Source organism: Dermacentor andersoni, chromosome 2 (genome assembly GCF_023375885.2).
Source record: "Dermacentor andersoni chromosome 2, qqDerAnde1_hic_scaffold, whole genome shotgun sequence".
Classification (NCBI taxonomy): Eukaryota; Metazoa; Arthropoda; class Arachnida; order Ixodida; family Ixodidae; genus Dermacentor; species Dermacentor andersoni.
In genome coordinates this window covers 899,544-926,631 of record NC_092815.1, presented here as the reverse complement: position 1 = coordinate 926,631, position 27,088 = coordinate 899,544, and the positions used below count along the sequence as shown (strand labels likewise).

The 27,088-nt window shown below is 47.8% G+C and overlaps 1 protein-coding gene across 4 annotated transcripts in view; it reads left to right on the top strand.

Moving 5' to 3' along the window:
- Mo25 (calcium binding protein Mo25) overlaps positions 1 to 27,088 on the top strand; it is a 166,656-nt gene that overhangs the window by 36,858 nt on the left and 102,710 nt on the right. For all 4 annotated transcript variants that reach the window (XM_050190214.3, XM_055077606.2, XM_055077605.2 and 1 more), the window contains one exon: positions 7,030 to 7,197. In XM_050190214.3, coding sequence (XP_050046171.1) covers positions 7,030 to 7,197 — 168 coding nt within the window. The remainder of the gene's footprint in view (positions 1 to 7,029; positions 7,198 to 27,088) is intronic.

The following is a 27,088-nucleotide window of genomic DNA, read 5'->3' as shown; positions in this document are numbered from 1 at the left end:
GTAGTTTCCAAAGTTTACGTTTCCGGCCAACTAGAACGCTTCTCTCTTGTGCTGAATGCAGTCATGTCCTCCTAGTAATAAAATATATCACAAGCTCTGGAATAAAAAACAGCGGCTGCATTGCAGTTTCGAATTGACAGGTGATCGGAACCGGGTGCTGTTTTGAAAGAGCTACACAACACCACATTCCATTCTTTAAATGAACGTTTCTAAGGGAAGCTTGCAGCTAGGTGTGGGAATGCACCAGGAACAAAAATGAGACCGGAAATATGGTTTGCGGTGCAAAGTGCTGCCGAATTGTGACTGCTGAAGCCAGCTTCAGTGCAGTTAATCTTTAAGCGTCTTGAGGGAGAGTCCATACAACTAACTACTGATATAACGACCACTTTTGACGGAACTATCGAGTTTTGTATAAGCAGGTTCGGCTGTATTGAACACTACAAGTGCATCTCTCCTGATGGGGACGCAATCACTTCTTGTGGCATTGGAAATATTTTATGCCAATGAATTCGAGATGGCGCTGTTTTTGGCAGCTATTGTCAACAGTGGTGGAACAACTGCACCCATTGTGTGAAGAGTCCTTTGTGCCAGATGAAGCAAAAGAATGCAAGCCTTCGTCCATTGCAGCTGCTTTGTTAGTAAAACTGAAAGCAAAACCTAAAGCATCATTATCATTATCATCATTGTGCAAGTCAACGGAGCAGCCACATTCATGGATATACCAGGGTGTTTCATGTAGCTTGAGCCAAACTTTAAAAATATGCAAATGCCACATAGCTGGGCTGAACCAAAGTATTTTTGTTTGCCATCACTTGGAGATACTCAGATTATTTTTGTGTTCTGCCTAATTATGTAATTAGTCCTATTTAATTAATCAGCTTCTCAATTGGATGAAAAGTCAATGAGAAAATTCAGAGCAGTATGAAAAACTCTCGATACTGCTTTCTGTTGCTCAATCTGTGCTACATAGGTGTTTCCAAGCATGAAAGAAGCCTGCGAATACGCGCAACATTGCCGCGCGACTGGCTGCTCAAGGCACTTTGCATGTATTCATGGACTTCTTTCACAAGGGCTTTGCACGAACATGATTTTATGGTTCCATGAGAAACAAATGTGACCTCAACCCCCACTTGGACAGATTTTTTACATTACTGTTTGTATTTAAGAAAACCACCACAAGCCTCATGCGCATTTGTGGAAAGACCATCGCGTGTGCCTTCCAGGCCCACAATCCATGCTAAACATGCTTAATTCGTTCTCGCTCGCAGGGTTACGTGTGAGTGGTAATGTCGCGGGTGCTCTGCAAGCTGAAATGCGCTTTAGTGGTGGCATACACCAACACAGTCACCGGTAGCTAAGGGTTGAGAATGAAGGGACCAGACTGTGGGGCAGCTGAGTGTCAAGTCTTGTTCATGTCTTACCTTTGCGGGCCAATTACGCCACAATCTGGCAGCATGTCATGCTGCTAGTAAACTCGTGTGATGCAGCTGTTGAAAGCTCCTACGAGCTGTCCGTCATCTGGCTGCACTGCCAAGTTTCCACTGCTGCCATGCGTATTCTGTGAACACAATAGTCTGCTCCTTGGTTGAAGGTCTTTATGCTGGTGGAAACACCATGGAAGGAAGGATGCACACCAGCAGGCCTCGGACCACGTTGTGTAACAATCCATCATCCATCGTGTTTTCTCTTTTTGTGTTTCCTTCATCGACAGCCCAGCTGTCACTTGGATCAGTCTTTCATAAGCATGACAAAGGATTATAATAAAGAAATGAATAGATTATTACAAAATTCAATCTCTCGTGCCCTGTTCATGGTGATCACTGGGCTTATCAGCGGTTCGTGAGTGTGCTGGTAGAGTGCCTGCAAGCCACTGAGCTTGTGAAGCACTGGCCGCCAGCTTAAAGAAATTAATTTTATTTTTCTGTTATTTTGATGCATCCAGTTGTGTCCAGCAGCAAGCTTTCTACAGCACCCAAGGCTTGTAACAGTCTGCCAGCATGCTTGCAAAACATATTAAGGCCTAGGCATCATGGAGTGAACTTGCACTTGGAAATTCGCGTGGCAGGTAAAGTCACACTGGCATGACACAATGTTCAGTGGCTTCCGTTACAGGGAGTGAAAAAGAGGCTGGCACCATTAGACTTTGCTGCAAGTGTGACCTGCAAGTGTGATCTTAGGAGTTATTTAATTACAAAGTAGCTGTTTGTAGTATATAATTTGGATTTGATAATAAGCCAGGTAACATAAATATCTACCATCTATGTGTGCTTGTTTAAGGTTGTCTCTGTACATATCGCGCTCTCAACAGTATTGCTTGAAACTGCTAGCTGAAAAAAAAAAATGGATGCCACCTCTACAGCTAACACACCTAGTTTGAAAGAATGGGATGAAAAATGCTGTAAGCTTTTGTCCACTCTAGCAGTGAAGGGAAGAGGGGCGAGGGGTAATTACAGGGGAAGGAAATTCACACTTTTCTCATGAGAAGCAAAGACTATACTATTACACTGAAGTCCACCGCAAGGTAACGTCTTTCTCACAGACAATTTGACACGTGTAAATCATGTTCAAATATGTTTGCAACACCTTTTTTCAGATTTCAGCTTAAGATGTCTTTCTGCTGTCATTCCAAGCAAATTTGCATGCAGGATTCATGCACCTCCTTGAAATCCTTGAAAACTTCTGAATTTGGAAAAAGAAATCCAAGGGCCCTTAAAATTGCTTGAAAATAAATTTGCTCCTTGAATTCCTTGAGTTGCGGTTGGTGGGCGACATCCGAACATTCAAAGTAACAAGCTCCACATAGGAGCTATGCCATGGACACTGTCTATCAGAAAACAATCCTAGATATAGTAGACTTATGTTAATTCAACCTTGGTTACATTAATTTTTCAATCCTAAGCGAATGTCTTGGACGACGCCCATACATTTCTATGGGACCAAGCTTTTATTTCAATCTTGAAATTTGCCTTTGCCGGTTCATTTGAATTTGGCTGGTCATCACACACGTGGCTCCAACGGAGACCACAGTGGTGACTCAGCAGCGATAGTTAACCGTCTTGATGGTGCTTAGAGAAGCGTGAGTGCTCCAAACACACGTCATCTGCCGAAAACGGCCGTTTTCAGCCTGCCCCAGGAAGACATGAAAGTGAAAATGGTAGCCTACAATGGAATATTACAGTATTTACCTGATTCTAATGCGCACTTTTTTTTTTTTTTTCTTCCCAAGAAAATCCCTCTAAAATTGCTTGGGTAGTGCCATCCGATATGAAACCAAAACCGAAATTGCCTTCATAACATTCGCAACAGCCTAACACCAGAGCCAGCCTAACCAGTCTCATTGTCATTGCCATCAGTAGTGTGCCTGGTTTTTTTTTCTGCCTTTTATTAAATTTCGTCAGTCCCATTAGGGTTGAATTAATGAAGCTAAACTGTATTTTCTTTCGAGAGTGTGAGCGTCCACAGCCACCAACTAGCTTGTTTAAATGACCGTTGCCATTGTGAAGCTAGACAAAGCCAGATTGAGTGACCAAGCTGTGCCACTATTTTGTTGTTTTGCTAGTTATTTCACATTGCAGCCAACATTGCTCCATTTTCGAGCCCTAGGCTCTAACATGACTAGCAGAAAGTAAGTTTAAGCCATATGGCATTAACACAAGCATACTTGGCTGAAGTTGGACACTACTAACCATCATACCAGAAGGCAATTGACATCACTGCAATGGGAAAATTGACTTATAAAAGAGACCTGAAATGCTTGGAAGTGTGTGTCCAACTCGGCTGCTGCTTAGCTGCAAGAAATTGCAGCTAAGGAAAAGGAGATATCGCAATTTTTTATTGTATGTGTATGAATAAGGTTTGTTTTTCCCTCCTTGAATTTGGGCTTTTGGCATGGACGACCGCACGCCAAGTTTCATCCGAGACGCCAGCGCTCGTTTCTCCCCTGGCGGAACGATTTCATCTCCAACGGGTGTAGGTATCCGCCGCCGCTTCCCTTAGCGGTCGCGCCCCGCGTTCAGTTCGCGCTGCGCGCCAAACGTCTCTTGTTTGCGACGGCGCCTCTTCGGATGACCGGAAATTATTATTTTGTTGTTAACTGTCACGACAGCAATGTAAACACGAAAGGGTTGATGCCACCAGTGAAATTCTGCCGATTCACAAGAAAATGGTACGAAAAAAGCAGACGACACACATGGATTACTGCGGTGCGCCGAGCGAAGTAAACAACTGGCAAACGAAGCGAGCTCGTTCATTGATCACTCCTGAGTGTATGACGGTTTTTATATGTAACCCACATGAATTTAATAATTACTCGGTACATAATCCTTTTATTCATATAAAAACTAAGTTTTTCGACGAGCGCTTGTCCTGTCTTCTTTCTCGTGTTTCGTTTTATGTGTGCGCTGCCCAAGAATGGAAACGACTTCTGTTGTATGCGCTAGCAGTGGCCGAAGTTCACGCGTGCCGAGAAATTGAATATGTGCACGATGCATTGAACATGACCGCAGTTCATTCCCGCTTCACCACTGCACCGATCGATCGAGTTACTGGACGATACACGCCCGCGCCTTGGCCGCGCCGGCATTGCTGAAGCAGGAATGATTACTAATACTTTCAACTTCCGTCTCTTGAGCACTGTTAAAAAATGGCCAAGCTGTCTACATTGCTGCTTCTATTCCATATTGTAAGGGACGCACTAGATAAAGTTGTGTGCGCATGTCGTACTTGTGCTGTGCAGCGATATATTTTGTTTATTTCCGCACAGTGTCGATGGAAGACCGTTGTCGCCATCAGAGACAACACGGATTTGTAGCAGACATATTGTGAGAAGCTGCAAAAATGACTTTAGCTCGTATGTGCCGTATGTATGTGCCACATCGTATGTGCTGACGATTTTTCCGGCGGTACATACGATGTCGTTTCCAATCACCTGCTCAGCGTCACTTACATGGTTAAGCAGACGCTGCCCTTTCGCCGCATTGCAGCCATAAAAATAATCGTCAAGCGTACCGATCTTCTTAAAGGCAAATAGAAGCGTGTACAGTCTGTTTCACACTTAGGGGAAAACTCTGAACATATTGCATCGCGATGCGGCAAGCAATGGAGTCGTGCGGTGGCAGCAGCTCGAGCAGGCGCAGACGCTCGAGGGGCGGAGTTGTGATCTGTGTCGTCTGCTACGGCGGCACGCGCTGGCCTCATTTGTCGGGAAGCGTGCTACTGTCAGGGGCAGTGCACGTATATTTCTTCACTGTGTGTGCTACCGTAATAAGCAGCGACAAGACGCACCAAGATGTGCGCGCAACGTGTTCAGTCTTTGACTCGAAAGGAAAACAAAGCACTCAACAATTATAACTATGGGAGTCGAACACGATGAAACAAACGGATACGATTAAATGAATGTTTTAGGTTCAGACAATGAGCTGGAAATGATTTTTCTCGACAATCATTTGCTACACCAGACAGACTCTGCCCGCCGGCGGGGAATTGGACACGTCACGCTTGGAACTTCAGTTAGTATCTCGTCATCTCCCCAGCGGCAGCGATGACAGCGCTCATCCTGGAAGGCAGTGAAGTGCAGAATGACTTGATCAGGGATGTGTTCATTCGCAGCACGTCTCAGTCGCTGACGATGGTGGATCGAAGCCTATCCTGGGGGTCGACTGATAGGGGGGATGGTGCGCCAGCGATACTTTCAACGAGCCCCAGACATTTTAAATGATGTTGGCGACCGGGGATTGAGGCGGCCACTCCAAGAGAGTGACTGGCGCGCTCTTCTAGCTGTTGTTGCACCACACGTGCAGTGTGGATCGGCGACCTATCGCGTTAGAATATATAGTCGCCTTCCAGAAACAGGCCGTCAATAATATATGGAATCAGTACGTCGTCTATGACTGCCCTGCAGCGATGAACTTACCTTCGAGGCGTATCAGTTGGCGTCGCACAATGCATAGTAAAGAATACCGGCTCATTTCACGCCGTAACGATGAGATGAGTAGAACGCCGTTCTACTGATAGTAGAACGTTTCCCGACAATGCGGCCAGCGCGCGCCGCCGTAGCAGACGACGCCGTTCAAGATCCCGCCCCTTGAGCACCTGCGCGAGCTGCTGCCGCCGCCTGACTCAAGCGCTCACCGCATCGCGATGCAATGCGCTCCGAGTTTTCCCCTGATCTCCACGCGCACACACGTAGGCACACGCCGCGCGCGGCGCGAAACGTGCCCAAACACGCGCAGTGCAGGAGGCAATCAAGGCGGCGCGAACGAGAGATGGGAGAGGGGTACCACCCGCTAATAGAATTTTGCGTCGCATGCGGTGCTCTCAACGCCGGCGCAGCAGCGCTGCTCTCGGTGCCGTTCTTGTCCATACTTGAAATACTGGAATTGTCCTTGAATTTTCAGTTGAATGTTCCATACGAACTCTGTACACAGAACCCAGCTCTGACAAATACAGTAACACAGGTACCAAAAATGAGGTACGGCAACACAGGTACCGTAAATGATTGCTTCAGGGCATGACTGAATAAATTGTGATGGCCAATTTGCTGAGTAGTGTTAAAGTTGTGTGTACATTAGATGACTTTGTCTGTTTTTAATGTGTGCATCTATGCAGTATGCCAGTTACTTCACTCAAAGCTCTAGTTGCTGTAGTGTGGCACCCAGTACGTTTTTTTCATCAGCCCAGCCATAAGGCTGGATCGGTGCTACTTTCTGTGCACATCATGATACCAAAGATGGATTGGCATTGACAGCTGTGCTAGAGAAAGCAGTCATGTCACTGATGAAAATTTAGCAAAACATCTCTAGGTGCTCTGCAGTTGTGTAACGCAGGCTTTTCTACCAGCTTCTCTGCTGTCACCAAAATCTCACTGCAACATACCCAAATTCTACAGGTTGTATCAGCTGCGAAGGCATCTTATAACGAATTTCATTTGCCCCTTGAACTTCCTTATAGAGAGATTTTACCGTGCAGTTTGCACACTGGTGAGGTCTTGCAATTTGAGACTAGCTTTAAAGGTGGATGCATTGCATGCAGGCCCAGGAAGATGTCTCCAAGCACCTGGTGATGATGAAGAACATGCTGTATGGCACGTGTGACACAGAGCCCCAGACAGACATTGTGGTGGCCCAGCTGGCACAGGAGCTATACAACACCAACCTGCTGCTATTGCTGGTGCAGAACCTTTCCAAGATTGACTTCGAGGTACAGAAAATGTTGTACTCTCAGCTGCAGGGGGCCTTAGGAGCATGGATTTAATTGTGGAACTTTTCTGTAGCAGTACAAAGGTTATTAAACTGGACTTCTCAGGGCTGGAAAGAATGTCCAAATAATTCAAGTTAAGTTATTCTAGTGAATTATATTAGTTCAAAATGTCATTTGTTTGCTGCCACATTGGATAATCTGATTACATTTGTTGAAGACATTTCTAACCTCGCAAATTGCAGAACTTGCTTGCATTAATTTTCAGACAGAATGTATGTTGTATATCTTGATGGCAGGACTGATGGTAAGTGCGTGGCAAACAATTAAAAGAAATATCTGTGCTTCAAAATTTTGAAACTTTCCTCGTAGTTTCTGGATGGCGGGTGCACAGCATGACATCCAGTTGCATGAGACTGCCATGATTTCTGGCAGGGCAATATTTGACAGTGATGTAGGGAGAGTTTGTAAAGTCACGTTTTTGTGATGGTGATGAATCTTACCATGGTACCGCTGAGTCATGAAACTATTTATTGTGCGAACTTGGGCCCAATAACTTGCGCTTGGGCAGAACGATAGTGACGAGCATATGCATTTATCGTCAAAAATCTTGTATGTGGTTCAAGCATTTCGGCTTTTCATACTCGGCTTGTCAAAGATTCCAGCGTAATCGCTGGTGCTCGCATGCCTTCCAGAAGGTACAACATTATTCGTGTTGCGCATGCAATCTGATTACACAAGGTTTGGCTGTAACAATTGAGAATGTTCCGATACATGCAGACGCATCTTGCGCTGGGCGGTAATGTTTAACATTTGTTGTCTCGTGATCGGATAAAGATAAGCAAGGACTCTTGTCAATATTTATTGTCAATATTATTGTCAAGGACTTGCAGAGTTGCCATCTGTCGGACCTCGCTTGCGTAGATGAGAGATAATGCAGCACGCTCCTCATAGGCCTGGCTGTCGGTGCTCAATAAAAACTTCTGCGGGTACTCTTGAAATGAAGGAACTTTTCAGCTATCAAAATAATAATCTTGGGCAAACAAAAAGCACAGAATGGTTTACAGGCAATATTTCTACAGTTGAGCCCGCTTATAACGAACCCGAGCGTCATGCGGAATTCATTTGTTCTATCCAGAAGTTCGTGATATATGGGCCACACACAAACATTTTAATCAATCAAAACAAAAATTTATTGAGAAAAAAAAATTGGTGATCGTTGTCTGCCTCTTTAGAGCACATCCAATGACGGCAGTTTCAAGCTTGCTCAAAGCTGCATGTGTTCGTCACCCAAGGCCTTAAAATAAACAAGATTTCTAAGCGCCTCAATATGGCTCACTGCTGTAGTCGTGCTTATGGGTGCTGGCTCCGATGGATCGTTGTCGTCGTCCGATGCTTCGGCGTCGCTTGATGCCCGCACTTCCCGAATGGCGGTCTCGTCGCAGAACGACTCCACGACTTCAGCAGCATCATCAACATCAGCAACATCAACAGAATCTTGCCAGTCAAGATCGCAGCTGGCCATGTTAGCGTCAACAACGCGTCACCACAAGTCGTCGTCAGGCTGGCTTTGTTGAGTGTCTTCAATGCCCGCTTCAGGTGCGTGGGCGAAGTCGGCTTTGCGAAAACAATTCTGGATGCAATCAGGTGTCACTTCCATCCACACCGCTTTGATCATTTCTACCGCCGAGTACAGCGAGACCTGCAGAGGCACATTGGCAGCGGGGTGATCAACTGCAATCAGCATCCACTGCACAACATGGTGCCTGTAGGCCGCTTTAAATGACCGTATTACGCCCATGTCCAGCGGTTGCGCTTTTGACGTTACATTTGGCGGCAGAAAAAGCAGCTCAACTACCGTTAAGACAGCTTGGACATGGTGGGCAGTACAGTTGTCGAGAATCAGAACATTGAGCCCTTTCTTCGCCATGCTGTTGTCAAAATCAATTAGCCATGCTGCGAACAACTTGCGTGTCATCCACGACTTCGGGTTATGCCTGTAACGCACTGGTACATATGTGTGGAAGCAACGCGGCCTCTTTGAGTTGCCGATGACAAATGGCAAGCATCGATCGCTTCCATCCATGTTGGTGCACAAAAGCACAGTTATGCGAACTTTGCTGTGCTTGCCGGGCTGTTTCATCGGTGTTATACACATCCCTTTCAGCATAACTTGATACACGGGCCAATTTTTAGACATCCACGTGTTGATGTCTTCGTCACTTACCGATGCCGATTCGTTGTTGATGGTCTTGAAAAAAATTCCGTGGCGGCGCTTGAAGTGATAGAGCCAGCCATTGCCAGGGGGGAAATCTGGGAAGTCCAGGAAGAACGCCAAGTCCTTTGCTTTGGACAACATCAGCGGCCCGCTGATGGGAACATAGCGTGCTCGAGTATCAAGGAACCACTTTAGAAGCGCGTCTTCAACGTCTGCATATGTGGCTTTCCGTAGGCGCTTCCTCGTCGCGGAGTCCGTGGCGGCACTCTTGTAGATTTTGTCCTTTTCTTTCAGTATCGTGGATATTGTCAATTTCGACAAGCCATACTTTTTCACCAGTTCGTGGTTTTTCGCGCCTTGGGAAAGGTCTTTCACAATCAAGTTTCGTGGCCAAGTCCAAAGCTTTTCGCTTCACTGTCGAAGTAGACACTGGCGAATCCGCCATCTCGGATAGGCACGGGAGCACACCAGTAGGAAACAACGCTGACAATGCTAACACAACCAGCACAACCACAAGCAAGAAAAAGACAGTCGCGCAGTCATGTGAGGCGCGGCGTTACGGAGAAGGGGGGGGGGGGGGGGGGGTGAGAGAAGAGGAGGGTACGAAAGCACGTGATCACATGCTGCGTTGTCAATTGGTGAAAAAACTTTGCCGCTGCCCTGACGTCGACGATGGCGAGTGGGATCCCATGGCAAATGAGCTGTCACTTCCCTTCGACTTGCATGTTCGCGTGGCTCATACGTACTGGGCCAGCATTTTTTTTTTTTATTATTATTATTTCCCTTCTTTATTGCGGCGATCCCCTCGCTGCATCGTCATGCCTCCGGCGAGACGCTGCGGGAAAGCCTATTCTCGGAGCATGCACAGCACAGGGTCGGCGGCTCTAACCACGTGGAAAGTGGTCCGCGACACCAAGGCGTTCGCTGTAGCCGATCGGCTAGGCTCACGGGCGTTCGTTGTAGCTGAGACCGAGCGCCATAGCCCAAATGTATATTTTGACGGTCACGCCGGACTTGTTCGTGATAAGCGAACGTTCGTCTTAAGTGGGGCCGTTATAAGTGGGCTCGACTGTATATAACTTTACTGAATAAGTACAGTGAACACCCACTGTGCGCAGTCGCTGCGATGGAGTTGCCTGAACCGGCTTCTTGCGTGAAAGGTGTACCATCACTGAGAGCGAACTATGTGAAGTACAGTAAACCCTCGTTAACACGAACTCACATATCTCTAAATATCGGCTAAGTCGAAAGTTTTCCACGCCGCGCCTTCCCCACCCATAGGCGTTATGTATTCGCACCCGTTTATCTCGAAGCATTTTTCGGGCATAATATGGATATCTCGAAATTTTGACCGGGACGGCTGAAGGCAAAGGCCATTACCAAAAGGTGATACAGGCTCCGAGCGAGCGCTTGGTTCCTACTAAAGTGCCGAACGTGGTCACGATCTAAGGGCGAATACAATATTCCCGCGGATGCAGCCGTTTTCCGTCAACCACGTCAAGTAACCTTGGAAGCAGTCACGTGGTGTGCGCTGCTTGCGCGCAGGGGCTCATGGGTTTTATCGGGTAGTCACTCCACTGCATTTCGCACGTGCAAGCATTATTGTGCGTGTGCGATTCTGTTAGTTCTTTGTGTCGTCGCACTGTGCGCACGTGTGTGTGTGTGTTAGTGTGTGTGTGTGTGTGTGTGCGTGCGCGCGCGCGTGTGTGTGTGTGGTCAACGGACGACGACGATGTCCCGCCCCTAGCAGTGTAAGTCTCTGACGCTGGAGAAAAAAGTCGCGCTAATCAAGGAAGTGGAGAAAGCAGGAAGATCCAAAACAAGCATCGCCAAAGAATTCGGCATCCCCTTGTCGACGCTTTCGACAGTTTTAAAAGATCTGCAGAAGGTCTTCGAGCAAAGTTTTTCCAGCGAGCGGAAGCGGATTTGGGCCTCGAAATTCCCGGACGTCGAAGCAGCACTCATGCTGCGGCTCCGGAATGTCAGGGCAGCCAACCTTCCCATGACAACTCCAAATGATGATGGAGAAGGCAGACGCTCTGGCGTTGCAGATGGGCCACACAGACTTCAATTGCAGCAATGGCTGGTTTGAACGATTTATGGGGGAGGCTACGCTGGAGACCGAACTTTTTTTTATTTTTTAAGATATCCAGATGAAACTTTCAGGGTACGTTCACACCACCGAACTATGAGGAACTGCAAAGTTTCATGAAGATATGTTTATTAGTTCCAGAGTTATTGAGGTCTAACTAGGTGATTCATGTGTATGCCTGAGGAAGAACCTGGAGAAATGCCAGGACATCGTAGGAAGCTGAAATTCACTGTGATGATCCCTTGATAGATATCCCAAGGGGCTAAAGAGCCCTTTTTTTTTTTTAATTTCCCCTCCAAAAATTTGTAAGACAACTTTGAATTTGATGTAGCCAGTAATGACCATATTCATTAAAAATTAATTGCGTATTATAAATTAACTGCACCAGCTTTCAAAAAAAGAAGTCTGTTACCCCCTGGCAAAGTCATTCAGGAACAGAATTTAAAAAAAAACGGCATACAAATCTGAAGAGCGGTTCTTGAGATATCGCCTTCCCCAGCACCACTACTAGCCAAAAAATTCATTCCGAGAAAACAAGCCTTAAAGTATAACACATGTGTTTTTTTTATTAGAAAGCTCCTGCGGAGCTTTTATTTAACTCTTGCGGCTCCAGGCATACTCTGTGTGCCTGGAGCCGAAAGCACAGTTCCGCCGCTGAAAAGCGTCTACGCAGTCGGCACTCGCTGCAGAAGATCGGAAGTTCGATGCTCGTACAAGACGCATATCACGCTCCCGTACACCGAACATCTGCACTGTCTTGGGCTTTGCCGGCATCGCGTGCAGCGCAGAACTAGCGAGAAAAAAAAAACACAGCTGAGCAAATAATCTAAAAGATAGCGCAAGGCGATGAGCACCTCGCAAGCTCATGTTGAGGCGGACGGAGCAAGGAGCAACAACGACGCGGCCGCGGCATCAAAGGGAGCACCCGCCGCCGCCCGCGCAGCAGCCAATGGCAGGCGCGCTTTAGCCCGCGGGATTTGATCGCGCTGCTCCGGCCAATCATCACATTGCGGGAAATCCAATAAGGCCTTAACCGCGCCGACGATGCCATTGTGCAAGGCTGCAAAATATAGACAAGGAATTCACGGTCAAAACGACACCAAGATGGCGCGGGCAGGCCGCATGGGCCAGGAATGGCGCGCGCGCGAAGTTTGACTTCATTTCGGCATTTGCGCATGTTTTGTGGGCCACGGTGGCCTCAAAAGTAACGTTCGTTTTTGGTACTTTACGGTTGAATTAGGTGCTGATAATTACAGAACAGGTAGTTTATTAGACATCCAACCCAAAAATATGTTTTTTCCAAAATCAACTTTTTCGCGATTTTTTGGTTTTCAAGGGCCGTGTCCCCCCTTAAAAAAAGAAATAACGTGGCCTCAAAGCCTATCCACAGCGAAAGCGGCACTGTTGATGAAGGAGCTGCAGACACCTAGCGAAACCACCGCCTCGCTGAGCTGCAAAAGGCTTACACGGACAAGGACATTTTCAACCTCGACGAAGCAGCACTGTTCTATAAGATGCTGCTTAGCCGCACATACACGCCGAAGGGAGAAGCGTGCTCAGGTGCTAAGCAGCGCAAAGACCGAGTGACAATACTTTTCGGAGCCAACTCCACCGGCGATAAAAAACTGCCGCTGCTTGTTATCTGTAAGTCGCTCAATCCAAGGTGCTTCCGAAATGCACGGCTTCCGAGAGATGCGGCTTAACGCGCCAATAAAACGGCCTGGATGACTGCAGCGCTCTTTGAAGAGTATGTACGTGCTCTTGACCGCAAAATTGCAAGGGACGGCCGGAAAGTGTCGTTGGTTGTGGACAACTGCCCCGGCCACGGAAAAATCAACAACTTGGAGGCAGTCACGCTGGAGTTCCTGCCTGCTAATATGACGTCTGTGCTCCAGCCGATGGACCAAGGAGTCATTGAGGTTGCTCGCAAGTTCTACAGGAAGAGTCTCCTGCACCGCATTTTGTGTTCTTACGACAGTGGTAAGAAGTACGAAATAGATTTGCTGGGTGCAGTCCACGTGATCGCCGAAGCCTGGCGACAAGTACGTCCATTGACGATTGCCAATTGTTTCGCGCGCTGAGAAATCGCTCGAGCCAGACACTGACAAGTTCAGTGATTGCGATGAACTTTGCGACGAAGTCCACAAAGCTGCTGGCTGCGCCAGCGATGCCGAAGACGGCGAAATCACTTTTGAAGAGTACGCGCTCTACGAGTCGGACGTGCTCGTTACCGGAATGTTGTCCGACGCCGACATTGTTGAAATGGCAGTGAACGACGGTGATCACGCTAACGAAGAACCACCTAGAGAAGTGCCGACAACTGCAGAAACAAGAAACTTGCTACGTTTGCTCCGCAGCAAAGTTGAATGCAGCGGCGGCGAACAACGGCTCATGCGGTGCGTTCAGTAGCTCGAGGACACTTTTCTCACGCCGAATGCCAAGGCCAAGCAGGCAAGCATCACCCAGTTCTTTTTTCCGAAATAATAAAATTCAGTTTTTTCTGGGAATTCTGCATTTATTGCAAAAGCTCCCCTCGTGCTGTGGGGCGTTTGTTAGCAGTGCTGGTTGTTACTGGCTCTTTCAATGACTCGGTCACTGAAATTTTCGGCATTTTGCTTAACTCGAAACTCTGCTTATCTCGAAATTTTTCCCGGATTTTACAACTTCGAGTCAACGAGGGTTTACTGTATGTTCTTATAGTGGGCTTTATGTATAGCCAAATGGAGCATAACAGAATGAAGCCTCAATGCAGCAATCACACGGGTTCACGGTGACCTACTGCATGTCTGCATGCATGTCCGCACACAGTGTTTCACTTTCGCTGTGAGCGAGTTCTCGCACCATGCCCTGAGCTTTAGGCTGCAGCATATGAGCATTTGACAGTACATAAGGAACTACTGTTGTGTAGATACTATCAGAGCTGATCAAAAATAATTTTGTTATAACTCTGGGGACTTCGACGTCTATGACGACGACTTCTGCATGTCTCGTCACACCGATTCAACCTTTTCTTTTGTTTCCTTCTAAAGTCTTGAATGTTTCAATATCATTAATTTCTGAAGTTTCGTCGCACTGTATCGGTCTTCTCAGCAAGCAATTACCTACTGCTTCTTTTTCTTAATCCAGTACATTTCATTGTCTGGTGCTACACAAGCATGAGCATATGCCATGCCTTCTTTAATGTGCTTTTTACAGTTCCCTTTCCATTCCAGGGAACTTGCCGGTAACTAGCATCAACAAGTTCATAGACCAAAGCTTCACCACATTAGCCGGGCAGCGGGGGTGGGCAAGCGTCTCAGTGCATGCTTTCTGCTACTCACCGAACATTGCCGGATCAGGAATCTTCCTCACAAAAGTGCTTGCAGCACACCTGAGTTGTAGCTGATGACTGCTTGCTGCACTGTTGTGTTGCTTTCTGGAGAGCTGCATAAGTGGGAACAGTAGCATCTCGGGAAGACTCTAGAATGCAGTTATCAAGAGCTGCACAAGTGGCAGTGGTGGTGGCTTCAGTTTCGAAGGCACGTGTAAGTGCTGCGAGACAAAGGTGGTTTGTCGACGTGAGTGGACAGGTAATCGAATAGGTTTAAGTTACATAAAATGGCCTCTTGCGCCTTCTTGCCGTGGATCCCTTCTGGAAAGACCTGCGTTGTCACTCTGCATGCTGTGAGTGTCTGTCTCAGCCACGACAGGAACTCAACCTTGCAGAAGGGTTGAAATCTGGGCCAATTGGTACATACTTGAATGAAAAAACCAGTCAAAAACACAAAGGACAAGAGGAGAGGTTCACACCACAACAACTGGAGAGGTTCACACCACAACGACCAGTCGTTGTGGTGTGAACCTCTCCTCTTGTCCTTTGTGTTTTTGACTGGTTTTTTTCGTTCAACTCAACCTTGTTCAAGGGTGGGTCTCGAGCTGAAGACTTTACTTCAAGCTGCTCATGTGAACTGCTTGATTGGTTGATGCATTCTGAGCCGTTCTAAAAAGCGAATGCAGCATGTTTAATGAGAGGAGTTTGCAAGGACGCTGTAGCGGCATGGTCTTCCAAGCATTCCAAACGAAGGCAGTCTTTGAAGAACTTGGCCTGCCTCCTTGCTTGTGAGCATAGAGTCCTCGAGCTCTGGCCCCACGAGAAGACCTACACCTGGTAGCTGGGCAGATGTGGCCAGCTAGTTCACATGTGCAGTTCACATGTGCATTTTGAAGGAAAGTGTTCAGCTCGACACCCACCCCTGAACAAGGTCTAGCTTCTGTCGCTGGTGAGACAACACCCTCACAGCATGAAGAATGACAATGCAGGTTTTACCAGGAGGACTCTACGGCAAGAAGTGATGAGTCACACTGAAATATGAAGAAAAAATGGGGCTCGGAGGTACAAGAAATAAATTGTAGCTTGTTCGTACGTATTATGGGGACAGTACAAAAAAAACTGGAGAGGATTAGATAACACAAGCACAGACTAAAAACTTTTACTTGAGTAATGCTTATCGACACATAAACAAATTAAACAAACATAAACAAACAGTTCAGCCCACTTATAAGGATACTGATTCTAACAATATATCGGATATAACAATGAGCAGCTGCAACTGTGTGAACTTTTGTGTGTTCTGTGGTAAAATAAACTGCCTACTACAATGTTCCCATGCGACGTCATCGGTTATAACAAATATGGCTATTCGGTGTCTGTGTAAAAAGACAAAATACGACAAAATCCTGAAAAAGAATAGTGCAAGCAACCCTGTTATAACAATTATGGAATTGGAACGGAATTTTCTTGCGACTTGTTATAAGTGGGTTCAACTGTATTTAAAGGGACACTAAAGGGACACTAAAATAGATAAAGGTTACTATGAAGTCAAGTTAAAGTGATAAAGCAATGCTCTAGAACGTCTAAGGCATCAATATAATTGCTAAAAAAATAAAAATAACACAGACGCAGTGGCGCAATAAACTTAGTTGAAAGTTTGCGCTTGGTGTGTCGTCTCTCACGTCCGTGTCGTTTTTTGTCGCGCAATATCATTTAAGTAATGGATTACCAACTTGCCCGGAATGCTGCTCTCATAATTGCGAACAGAGCTTTAGTAACCGACAAATTGAGCTAAATGCATGACACGATTTGAGACCCTCCAGCGACATTCCGGTACTAGCCCGATGACGAAGGCACTCCTCATCATAATTTATTTCACTAGTACTCAACTACTCGTATTAAAAAGACAATTTCATTAAGTTATAAGACGAAAGAAAATGCTACTTGTCTACTTCTGTTTGATTCCAAGAAAAAACATTTTGATGTTACCTTTCAGTAGTACAGTCATCGACCGATTTTTCTGAACCTCTAGGGAACGTAAAAACGTCCGAAAATTCAGGCAGGCCAAAAAAACGAATGCATGCAAAAAAACGCACCTTTTTTCTTTTATTATCGGATCTAGAGGTAAAGGGTGAAGTACCAGGCTTCCGAAACCCTGCTAAAGCATCAGTGAAGTGGCTATAAAAAGAGGCATTCAAAAACTCTGTATGCAGCCGACTGCCGGTTTATTATGTACATGTGCATCGCCAGGCAGCCAGTGTTATTGGTGCAGTGGCTTGAAGAACTTGTTGATTGTTGTTTGGACGGCATTCCAGTTGCATGCGATCATATTCGCCTCGATCTGAGCAAGGGTCATGTGAGCACTGTACACCGATGAAAGAGTCAACAGTGCTCGCGTCAATTCGGCGCTTGTAGGCGGCGCAGGCATTGGCTCCTCATTTTCAAATTGGAGTCTTCTGAATCCCCCACAACATGACGGACTATTGCCTCGTCAGTCAGTTCTGCGTAGAAGTCGAGCTCGTTGTCAGCATCAACAAACTGTTCAAAAGTTATTTCCATGGGTATGGAAACCCCAGCAGAGCGGAGGTCGTTGATCACGTTGTCCAGGGGCGCCGAACTCCTTGCTCTCGCGAGCCTGCGATCAGCCGCTCATGACTTGCTTAATAATGGCAGCTTTCTTCTCCATCGTTAACCAACGGTACTGCTTTCCGCGCTTCAATGCCATCGGCAAGGACGACGAAGACGGAGTGGGGGCCATCGAAGGCAAGCGAAATCGTCAAGTTGCGAACTGTGGAGTTCGCTGACGAGCGTTGAAGCACCTAGGCCTAGCGTCGCAGAGCACACTTGACACAACAGCACAACCACACACCATGCTAGCCATAACGTGGCCGGCGCAAACAAACGAAATGGCGCCGCTCCGGAAACTCCGCTGGAGGCGGAAGTGAGGCGATGAACATAGCCAGCGTGGCCAGACTAAATCTGTGTGTGACGGCAAGATTCGGCTAGTTGTGGTTCAAAGCGCTGATATGCTTTGGCTGCAAGTCTATTTCCTTCTCAAGGGCGCTGCGCGAGGAGCCAAAGGACCTTCCGTCGCGTCAAAAAGTCCGGAAAATTGGACGGCGGGGGGTTCGAGCGTCCGAAACTTCAGATGTCCTTATACATTGATTCTATAGGGCTCGTGGCGGTGCCGCGGAGACGTCCGAAATATCAGGCATGTCAGAAAATTTGGCCGTCCAAAAATTAATTCGTTGACTGTATATGGTTGGGCGAAAGGTTTCGTTTTTACTCGATTGCGCTGCACGCGTTTTGGAATTTCAGTTGTTTCATTATCGCGTCATGCTGCGCTGGTTCTGCTGGCTCTCGAAACTTGCATTTGGAACAAGCAGCAAGAATGCCACGTCCATGTGATGTCAGATGCGCGAACGGTCCGCGGAACTTGGCGAAGAGCAGTTGCAGCGGCGAATCCAACGTTACTTATCACTGTGTGCCAACGAATGAACCTCTCCATTTGAAGTGGTTAAGTGCCGTAGCTCTGCTACAGCGCGCTGGCAAAGAGCCTAAAAATCACATAGTGTGCTCGCTGCACTTTCGTCCGGCGGATTACGAGTTCGACGCCGACTTATTGAAGTCGTGTAGAGTGCCTTTCAAAGCAATGCTTTCCCGTGGCGCTGTTCCATCAGTCTTGCCTGCATTCTCCGAAGCACAAGAACAATTGCAGGTCGAAGACGGGGCGGTGAGTGCGGCATTTGGTTTTCACGAAGGAAAAGCTACGAATGTGCGAATATGTACAACCATGACAGAGTTGCCGTCCTAGTAGTACGCAATGACGCCGGCAGCTCAAGCTCTCAGCAGCAGGTCACATTCATCAGTGCTTAATAAATCGCTGAAGTCGAGCCCACCATCGCGAGCCAATGTGTCGTCGTCAGGGTTGTCCATTGCAACGAGCATCAAAGTTGGCGTCGTAAAAATAAAGAACCAGCTTATTGTTGCGCGCTTTCTCTTCCGCTAGCCACCATAGTTCCGCTTTCGCGCTGCTGTCGGCTCTGTCTTGGCTCTGTTTCTGGCCGCCTGTTTGCGTTTTGCACAGAAAAGCCGTAGCGCCGTCTGTGAGCACCGTTTTACTCACCACCGGTGCAACGTCACTATCAGACCATGACGTCACCACTCCTTGATCGGAGGGCGGGCAATTTGAACTGCGCTAGAGGTACGCGGACGCTTCAGAATGCATTTTCTCTTAAAATAAGTCTCTTCTTAGCATGAAACATGCGTTTCAAGGTTTCTGGGATGGTATTTCAACGGTTCACGTCGACTTAATATTAACCTTTAGTGTCCCTTTAATGATTGTTTCAAATAAATGTTGTTAGTCTGTACTCATGTTTTCTAACTTCTATAAATCCTTGTTTTTTTAAATAGTGTTCCATTCGTTCTTTAATAGAAAGGTTATGAAACACTATTGCTCTTAGTGGCATGCAAATGTGCCCTTGTTTAGTACGTATGTCAAAATTTGTTTTGGCTAACGTCATTCTCTTCTTTCTTCCACCTGGTTGTTGGCGTGGCACCCATGGTTCATGACAGCTCGTGACATTTCTACGCTGGTAGACGAAGCCCGCTGGGCGAGTCAGTCATCTCGTGGATTGTAACGCCTCAGACGCGCGACGTGTGTCGTCGCCTTGGCCGAGCGTCGTCCACTGCTCATGAGACGCACAATGCGATAGTTCGCTGAGGCGCTCCAGAATAACATAGGGGCCGACGTAGTAGGCGAGATACTTCAGGCACAAGCCACGCTTTCGCAACGGCGTCCAGAGCCACACAAGGCCACCAGGATCGATGAAAATATGGCGGTGACACCCGTCATAGCGTGTCTTGGACCGGTCCTGCGATACTAGGGTGCGTAGCCTAGCGAGGCGTTGCGCTTCTTCTGCTCGACAAAGGATCTCATCAATTGATTCTTTGTCATAAGCGAAGTAGGGAAATATGATGTCAAGGGTGTAGCGCGGCGGACGAGCGTAAAGAAGGAAAAATGGTGAGTAACCTGTAGTATTGTGTCTCGCTGTATTGAAAGCATAGGTAATGAAAGGCAAGATACTGTCCCAATTCTTTTGTGCTGAATCGACGTACATGGACAGCATGTTGGCAAGCGTTCTGTTTGTCCGCTCGACCAGACCATAGGTTTGTGGATGGTCGGGTGCAGAATGGCGGAAGCTACATGAACACAGACGAAGGGTTTCTTCATCTACGTCTGCGGTAAACTGTCACCCACCATCGCTGATTACTATGTGAGGAGGTCCATGTCAGAGTATAACATGAGCCAGCAAGAAGATAGAAACCTCTGTAGCTGTGGCCAACGACAACACGGTCGTCTCACAATAGCGGGTAAGGTGATCTACGCAAATGATAACCCAACAACTGCTCTTGGAGGATCGTGGGAAAGGGCCCAGAACAGCTATACCAACTTGCTCAAAGGGGATGCTAGAAGGGGGAACTGGTTGAAGCAGGCTGTGTGGCGCTTCTGGCGCTGGCATTGAGGGCAGCTGGTGACATACCGTTCGATATCCTTCTGCTTCTTAGGCCAGTAAAAACGTTCTTGAGCCTGGTAGAGCATACGTGTGGAACCAAGATGACCGGAAGTTGGGTCATCGTGCATGGCGTATAATACTAGGTTGTGAAGATTCTTGGGGACAGCTAAAAGGTAGCGTGCACTGGTGGTCGAATAGCTCTTCTTATACAGTCGAACCCGGCTATATCGAACTCGCAAAAAGATCGCCCATCAGTTCGATATAGAGCATAATTCGATATAAGCCTGCTAAATAATTGGATGTCATAAAAGCACATACCATTTATAAAATTACTCCATTGATGAAACTAGCTTAGTTTCGGACGAAATAGTCCTATATTTTCTTCTGCTTGGGCAATTTAGCTGCCTGTGACGCACGCACTTTTCCACATTGTCTAAGGAGTCAGAGCAGCTGAGGCCGTAAATTTCCGCATTTGCTAGAAGCACCGGACTAGTGTGAGCACGCCAATCACTTCGGAGGATGTGGGCCAAGGACCGTCGTTGCTTTCCTCATTGTGCCCACTTTCACTTGTGCTCGGTACGATGTCGGCAATGAAGTCTTCGTTTTTGGGCTCTCCCTTGGTCGCGACACCATCATTTGCGCTCACAAACTCATACACCGTTGATTTGTCAACAGCTTCCGGAAATTCTGACAGCTCGCTCCAAACTTCAGCAACACCGGCAACAGCTTTGTCGCATTCATCAGAATTTAGCCACAACCGAGCATGCGGAAGTCGTCACGGCTGAAGCAATTTCGTATGAACCACTCGTACACAACTGTACGTACGCGTCGGACGCCACGGGTACTGGGTCGGGAGGTTGGCCGCTTTAGCCCTAATCTCCCCTTTATTCTTCAGGATCGTGATGAGAGTGCTCCTCGGAATCTTGTTTGCTGAGGGGACATTCGACTTCTCACCGCATTCGACCCGAATTATGATTTCGAGCTTCACGACGAAAGGTGAATTCTGCCCCTTCACCACGGCAACACTGCGGGAGAAGGCCCACAAGGCGCATACACAATGAACCAGAAAAGCAGCGAGACAACTCACACTTTCGCCATCTTGCACGAGGAGGGCACAAGAACCTCTGATTGGCTGTCTGAGCAAGCGCTGCGGGCGGGCCAGGATCATTTTTTGCAGGGGGGGTGTCGACGGCTTGTCCGAAGCAGTGCGGTCACAGTAGGGAGAGCGGTTGGATGGAGCCGCGCCGCTGGGTCTTCCCGCCACCGCGAGGGAAAGCCAGCTTCCGGGAGCACTTTCTGCTGCCTGACGTTCGATATATCAGGAGTCGCTGCTATTTTTGTTCGATGTAAGCGTAATTTTTGCTATATATACTCATTGTAACTATACCGTTTCCAAAAATTGTTCGATATATAGAATAATTCAATGTAAACGGGTTCGATATAGTCGGGTTCGACTGTACAGGGCGCCACCATCACGTAGGCGAAAGCAACTGCCTGCAGGTGACTCCTGTGCTGCCGCGAAGAGCGGTGTAAGCTCTCGTCCTTGTGCTGCTCGGATATGACGGTACCCATATACGGAAATTCTGGGGACACAAAAGCGATGTATTCATCAAAGTTGTCCGCGTTACATTCAGTTGTTTGAAGTGGCATCCAAGAGAGACAATCAGCGTCAGCATGTCGCCGGCCACTTTTGTAGCAAATAACGAAATCGTATTCCTGTAGACTGAGGGCCGAGCACGCTGGTCGTCCTGAGGGATTCCGCAGATTCACAAGCCAGCATAGCGAATGATGATCTGTTATCACAGTGAAGGGGTGCCCGTAGAGATACGAACGAAACCGTTACACTGCGAAGATGACCGCCAGGCACTCTTGTTCGGTGACTGTGTAGTTGCACTCGGAGCGGCTCAAGGACCGGCTAGCGTACGAGATCAAGTGCTCACTGTCGCCAACACGCTGAACTAGCACTGCACTAATGCCTACGCCACTGGCATCGGTGTGAATCTCAGTTGGTGATGAAGGATCAAAGTGGCGAAGAATTGGTTGGGACGTCAACAGAAACTTGAGCTGGCGAAACGATGAGTCGCAATCTGCAGTCCACTCAAAGGGAACACCTTTTTGGAGAAGGCGTGTAAGGGGATAAGCCATGTCAGCAAACCGGGGAGCACAAGCCCAAGAAACTTCTTAACTGCTTGGCAGAGTTGGGTGCTCTAAATGCTTCTACGGCCGCAGTATTTTGTGGATCTGGTCAGATGCCTTCTTTAGCGACCAGATGGCCTAGCACAAGAGTTCGTCGTTCCCCAAACGGCATTTTTTTAATTGAGCACAAGACCCGCTTTCTCCAAGCAGTTCAAGACCACATCCAAAAGTTTGTTGTGCTCACTAAACGTTCGCCCGAAGATCACAACGTCGTCTAAGTAGCACATGCAAACTTCCCATTTTAAGCAGCGTAATATTTTGTCCATGAACATTTCGAACGTTGCGGGCGCGTTACACAACCCGAAAAACATCACGTTAAACTCGAATAGTCCGTCGGGTGTTGCGAATGCTGTCTTTTCTCTGTCGTCCTTGTGTATAGGAATTTGCCAGTAACCTGACCGTAAATCGATTGAGGAAAAGTAAGATACCACAAAGAGACAGTCGATGGCGTCGTCATTTCGTGGGAGCGGATATACATCTTTCTTAGTAACGGCATTTAGGCCACGGTAATCAACACAGAACCGCCACGTACCGTCTTTCTTCTTCACCAATATCACGGGGGCTGCCCAAGGACTAGATGATTCTCAAAAGACGCCTTTGCATAGCATTTCTTGGACCTGATCGCTGATTATCTTGCGTTCTGACGGGGATACACGATAGGGTTTTTGTCGGATTGGCTGGGCGGCCCCTGTGTTGATGCGGTGACGAGTTCTGGATGCAGGAATTGATGGCGGGCCATCGTGCTGCGCAAAGTCGAATACCGAGGTATGTTTCATAAGCAGGGCCATCAAAACTCGACGCTCATGATCGCTGAGGGATTTATCAATCATGGAAAGTATCTTCAAGCTCCCGGGGCTCGAGACACTGGTTGCTCCTCCATCGGGTAGCTCTGTAAGTACTGCCACCTATACAGGCGAGTTTTCCTGAAACGTGGCAATCTTTAGGCCTTGAGGTATCACTGCCACTTCAGTGGAACAGTTTAGCGCACACAGCACCGTGCATCCATTTGTCACTGAGACCTTGCAGTGCGGAACTAACACATTTTTCTTGAGGCAGTTCCGATGTACAGGTTCCACTGCAGCATCGAACGAGATAAGAGTCTGAGATGAACAGGCGACGGCAGCACGCATCGAGGATAAGGCGGGCACAACTGTATCCTCAGACAAGCACAACACACTCTCCGGGCAAGCTTCACCTTCAGAGAGCACAGGCGAAACACGAGTCAACACTGAGTTCTCCCGTCCAGCAGTCAACATTGGCACCACACAATTGCAAAAAGTCAATCCCCAGAATCACGTCATGCGAGGAGCGAGGAAGAACAGTAAACTCTGCATTAAAAACTTTCCCACCCAAAGACACATCCACATTACACACACCAACCGGGTATAATGATTCACCACTGACTCCATGGAAACTTGTGCACTGGTCCCAACGAAACATAACCTGAATCCCAGAATGCCTTTAAACCCCACACTCATGACTGAGACAATTGCTCCTGTGTCGACTAAAGCCATTGTAGAAACCCCGTCAATCAGTACATGAACCTTATTCTTCAGCGTGAAAATAGTTGGAGGCAGTTGAGTCGGCCACGCATATTTTCCAACGACCTCACCTCCATCGGCCAACGGTGCTAAGGCAATGGTGACGTGAATCGTGGCCGAGGGGAAGGTGATCGGGAGGCTCGGAAAGCTGGTGGTGGCATCAGAGCACAGTCGGAGGCACGGGAGCGGTAGCAGTTCCGGGTGCTTTCTTCTCCAAAGTAGGTCTCCTGGGCGGTTCATCGGTCCTCTCGGAAGTGGCTTCCTGAAGTGGAGTCTCCTGGCCACTGAGTGCACAGTGTACGACCGCTAGACCGCATAGTCGGCGCTGACGGTCCGTTGTTTGATGCTCAGTGTTGGCTACAGTACCTAGTTATATGGCCAGGCATGCCGCAAAAGTAACACACTGGCGAAGGGCGAATTTCAGAATGCGGATTGAAGTATTCTGCCGAAGACATCGGTTGAGGGCAACGAGGCTCTTTCCCTTGAAAGTCATAGGTAGCGACAAGTCTTCGTGGACGAAAGTTGCATGGGCGTGGATCAAAACGTTGAGGAGTCGAGTCATTGTGTGGTCGTTCGGTCATACCGTGATGCGGTTTGTGTCTGGAGCCGTTAAGATCCGTGACATTCACCGAGTGGTTCCAAGTAGCGGAAGGGGGTTCCCAAAGAGTGTCTCGGAAAACGGAGGAGCTGCAACGTAGCGCCGCATAACGTGTCTGTTTGTCATGCCCCTGGAGCTCCTCGCAGACTATCTGGCAGATGGCGGACGAAAGGTCTGGGTGCGGAGGACTCGTGTCAACACTTGCTACGGTCATTACACTGGCCAGTCGTCCAAGCTTTGCTGTAATTCCGCGAGTCTTCAGCTCCTTGAACGTACGGCAGTGCCGTATCAGTTCTGATACAGTGTTCAAGTTCTCTTTACCAATGAGGAAGTTGTACACGTCTTCCGCCATTCCTTTAAGACGTGCCCTACTTTATCTTCCTCTGTCATTTGAGGGTTGACAGTTCAACACAGCTCCGAAATTTCGATATAGGTAGTGCAACTCTCGACGGGTACCTGAGCTCTCTGGGCTAATGTGAATTCCGCACGTTTCCTCTTTGCGTCCGAGTCACCGCAACACTTCTTGATCTCCTCAACGCAGCGTGTCCATGTAGCTAGCATGTCCGCGTGGTTGCCATACCATACTAACACCTTGCCGGCCAAGAAAAAAACAACGTTCCTAAGCTGACTGGCAGCGTTCCAGTTATTGTATTGGCTTACCCTTTCGTAATCGGTTAGCTACTCGTCCGCATCTTCCTCTCCCTTTGCCGAGAACGTGCGTGGCTCTCGGTAGTGCTGGATAGGGACTGGGCTCTCCAAGGCACTGCTCATGAGGGTATTTTTTGCTCTGTGGCCATGATCGAGCGTGACGGCGAAAGTCCGGTGAGGCAACGGCTTCGGCGTAGTTCTTGTGCTGATGGCTCCATTGTAGGTCGTGGGAGTTATCCAGCACAGCTCCACCAAATGTTACACACGAGGTGTTTAATGCAGAACCAGATGAATCTGGCTTATAGGCACATTTTTAAGAGCGGTCCTGAGGCAGCTTGGCTAACGTCGTTCTCTTCTTTCTTCCACCTGCGCGGCAACTGTGGTTCATGACAGAGCTCGTGACAATATATTTCCTTGTCCATCTGAACTTGCGCTGCTTAGTCGTGCTTCTGATCAGCTACCAACTCGCTCAGCTAGTAATTTCAATTGTAGTGATATTTAGTGTCAATATAGTACAGCCACCCAATTCTTTAATAATATTGTGTGATTGCCGACAGGATAGTGCATCTTTTCCTTGCATGGAATAGCATAGAAGACCATAAGCTGTGATTACTTCCTTATCTTTGTGTATTGTTATTAATGAGCAAAGATACAGCTTTCTCACCACGGTACTAAAGAGCCCTTGAAACGGTTTGGACAAATTTTGTAGACACGTATGCTACAGCTACAGTTAATAATTTGCACGGCAATTTGTGTGAAGCATCTCATATTTAGATAGTTACGGATGATTACAAGTTACCGTCCTCCAAAGCCATGCATTTTCAACTCATTCACAGAGTGATTGGGGCTAAGCTCCGCCTTTCGTGGCTCTGTGTCATGATGGGATGTCGTGTCGTCTACTTCCGGTTGTCTTGGAGCCAGAACGCGAAGCCTCTCAAACCTCTCCTTCAGCTGCCTGGCAGTCGATCGCAAGCGAGAGCTATCGAAGCAGCGTGAATTGTGAGCATTCTGTCGCAGCGCTAAGCTTGTCCGGTATTCCGGTAACCACAGGCTAGCTGGGCATTTCGACGGATGGGCGGAGGCGTAAACTAAAGCCCCTCCATACTACTGTTGAACATCGATAATTCAAACTCAAAAAGGCCCGAAAATTTGTTCAAATTGAAAGTAGTTGTTTTTGAAGTATTTGTAGTACGATGCACGAACAATGCGAGTCGTGAAATGTTGTGGCGCGAAGCACACAGCAAGTGAGGACCACGAAGCTGCCTACGCTGGCCAATGCTCGCTTCACGATAATGACATAAAACAAAACTTCAAGGAGCGGGCTAAGCTGGTGTGGGGCTGGCGGGGCTGGCGAGGCGGACACGCGTGGAGATTGTCGATGATGAGGATGTTATGAGGGAGTTGAGAGGGAGGGCAAGGGGAGTGTAGTTGTGAGGAAGAGCGGGAGGGAGGCGGATTTGCTTTCCCACCAGCTTACTGGATGCCACTAATTACCTCTGCCACCTACTGCCACCGAAACAGCGGAGTTGCTGACGCCAGGAACGAGCCTCCGCTGCTGCTTCCTGTGTGGTCGCGCATTTTTTTCTGTCTGCTGACAGATTGGGGCTGTGTTTGCCTTCCTCGTCCTGCATTCTTGGCGCGAGTTATGTATTATCAGGATGACAGTCATTGCCGCTGATCATAAACATGTTGGTGTGCTCCCTTCTGTTGCAGCGTCGCCGTGTTCAAAAGACAAGGTGAATTAGGTACTGGGTGTTGCCTTCGCGTCCTTGTAT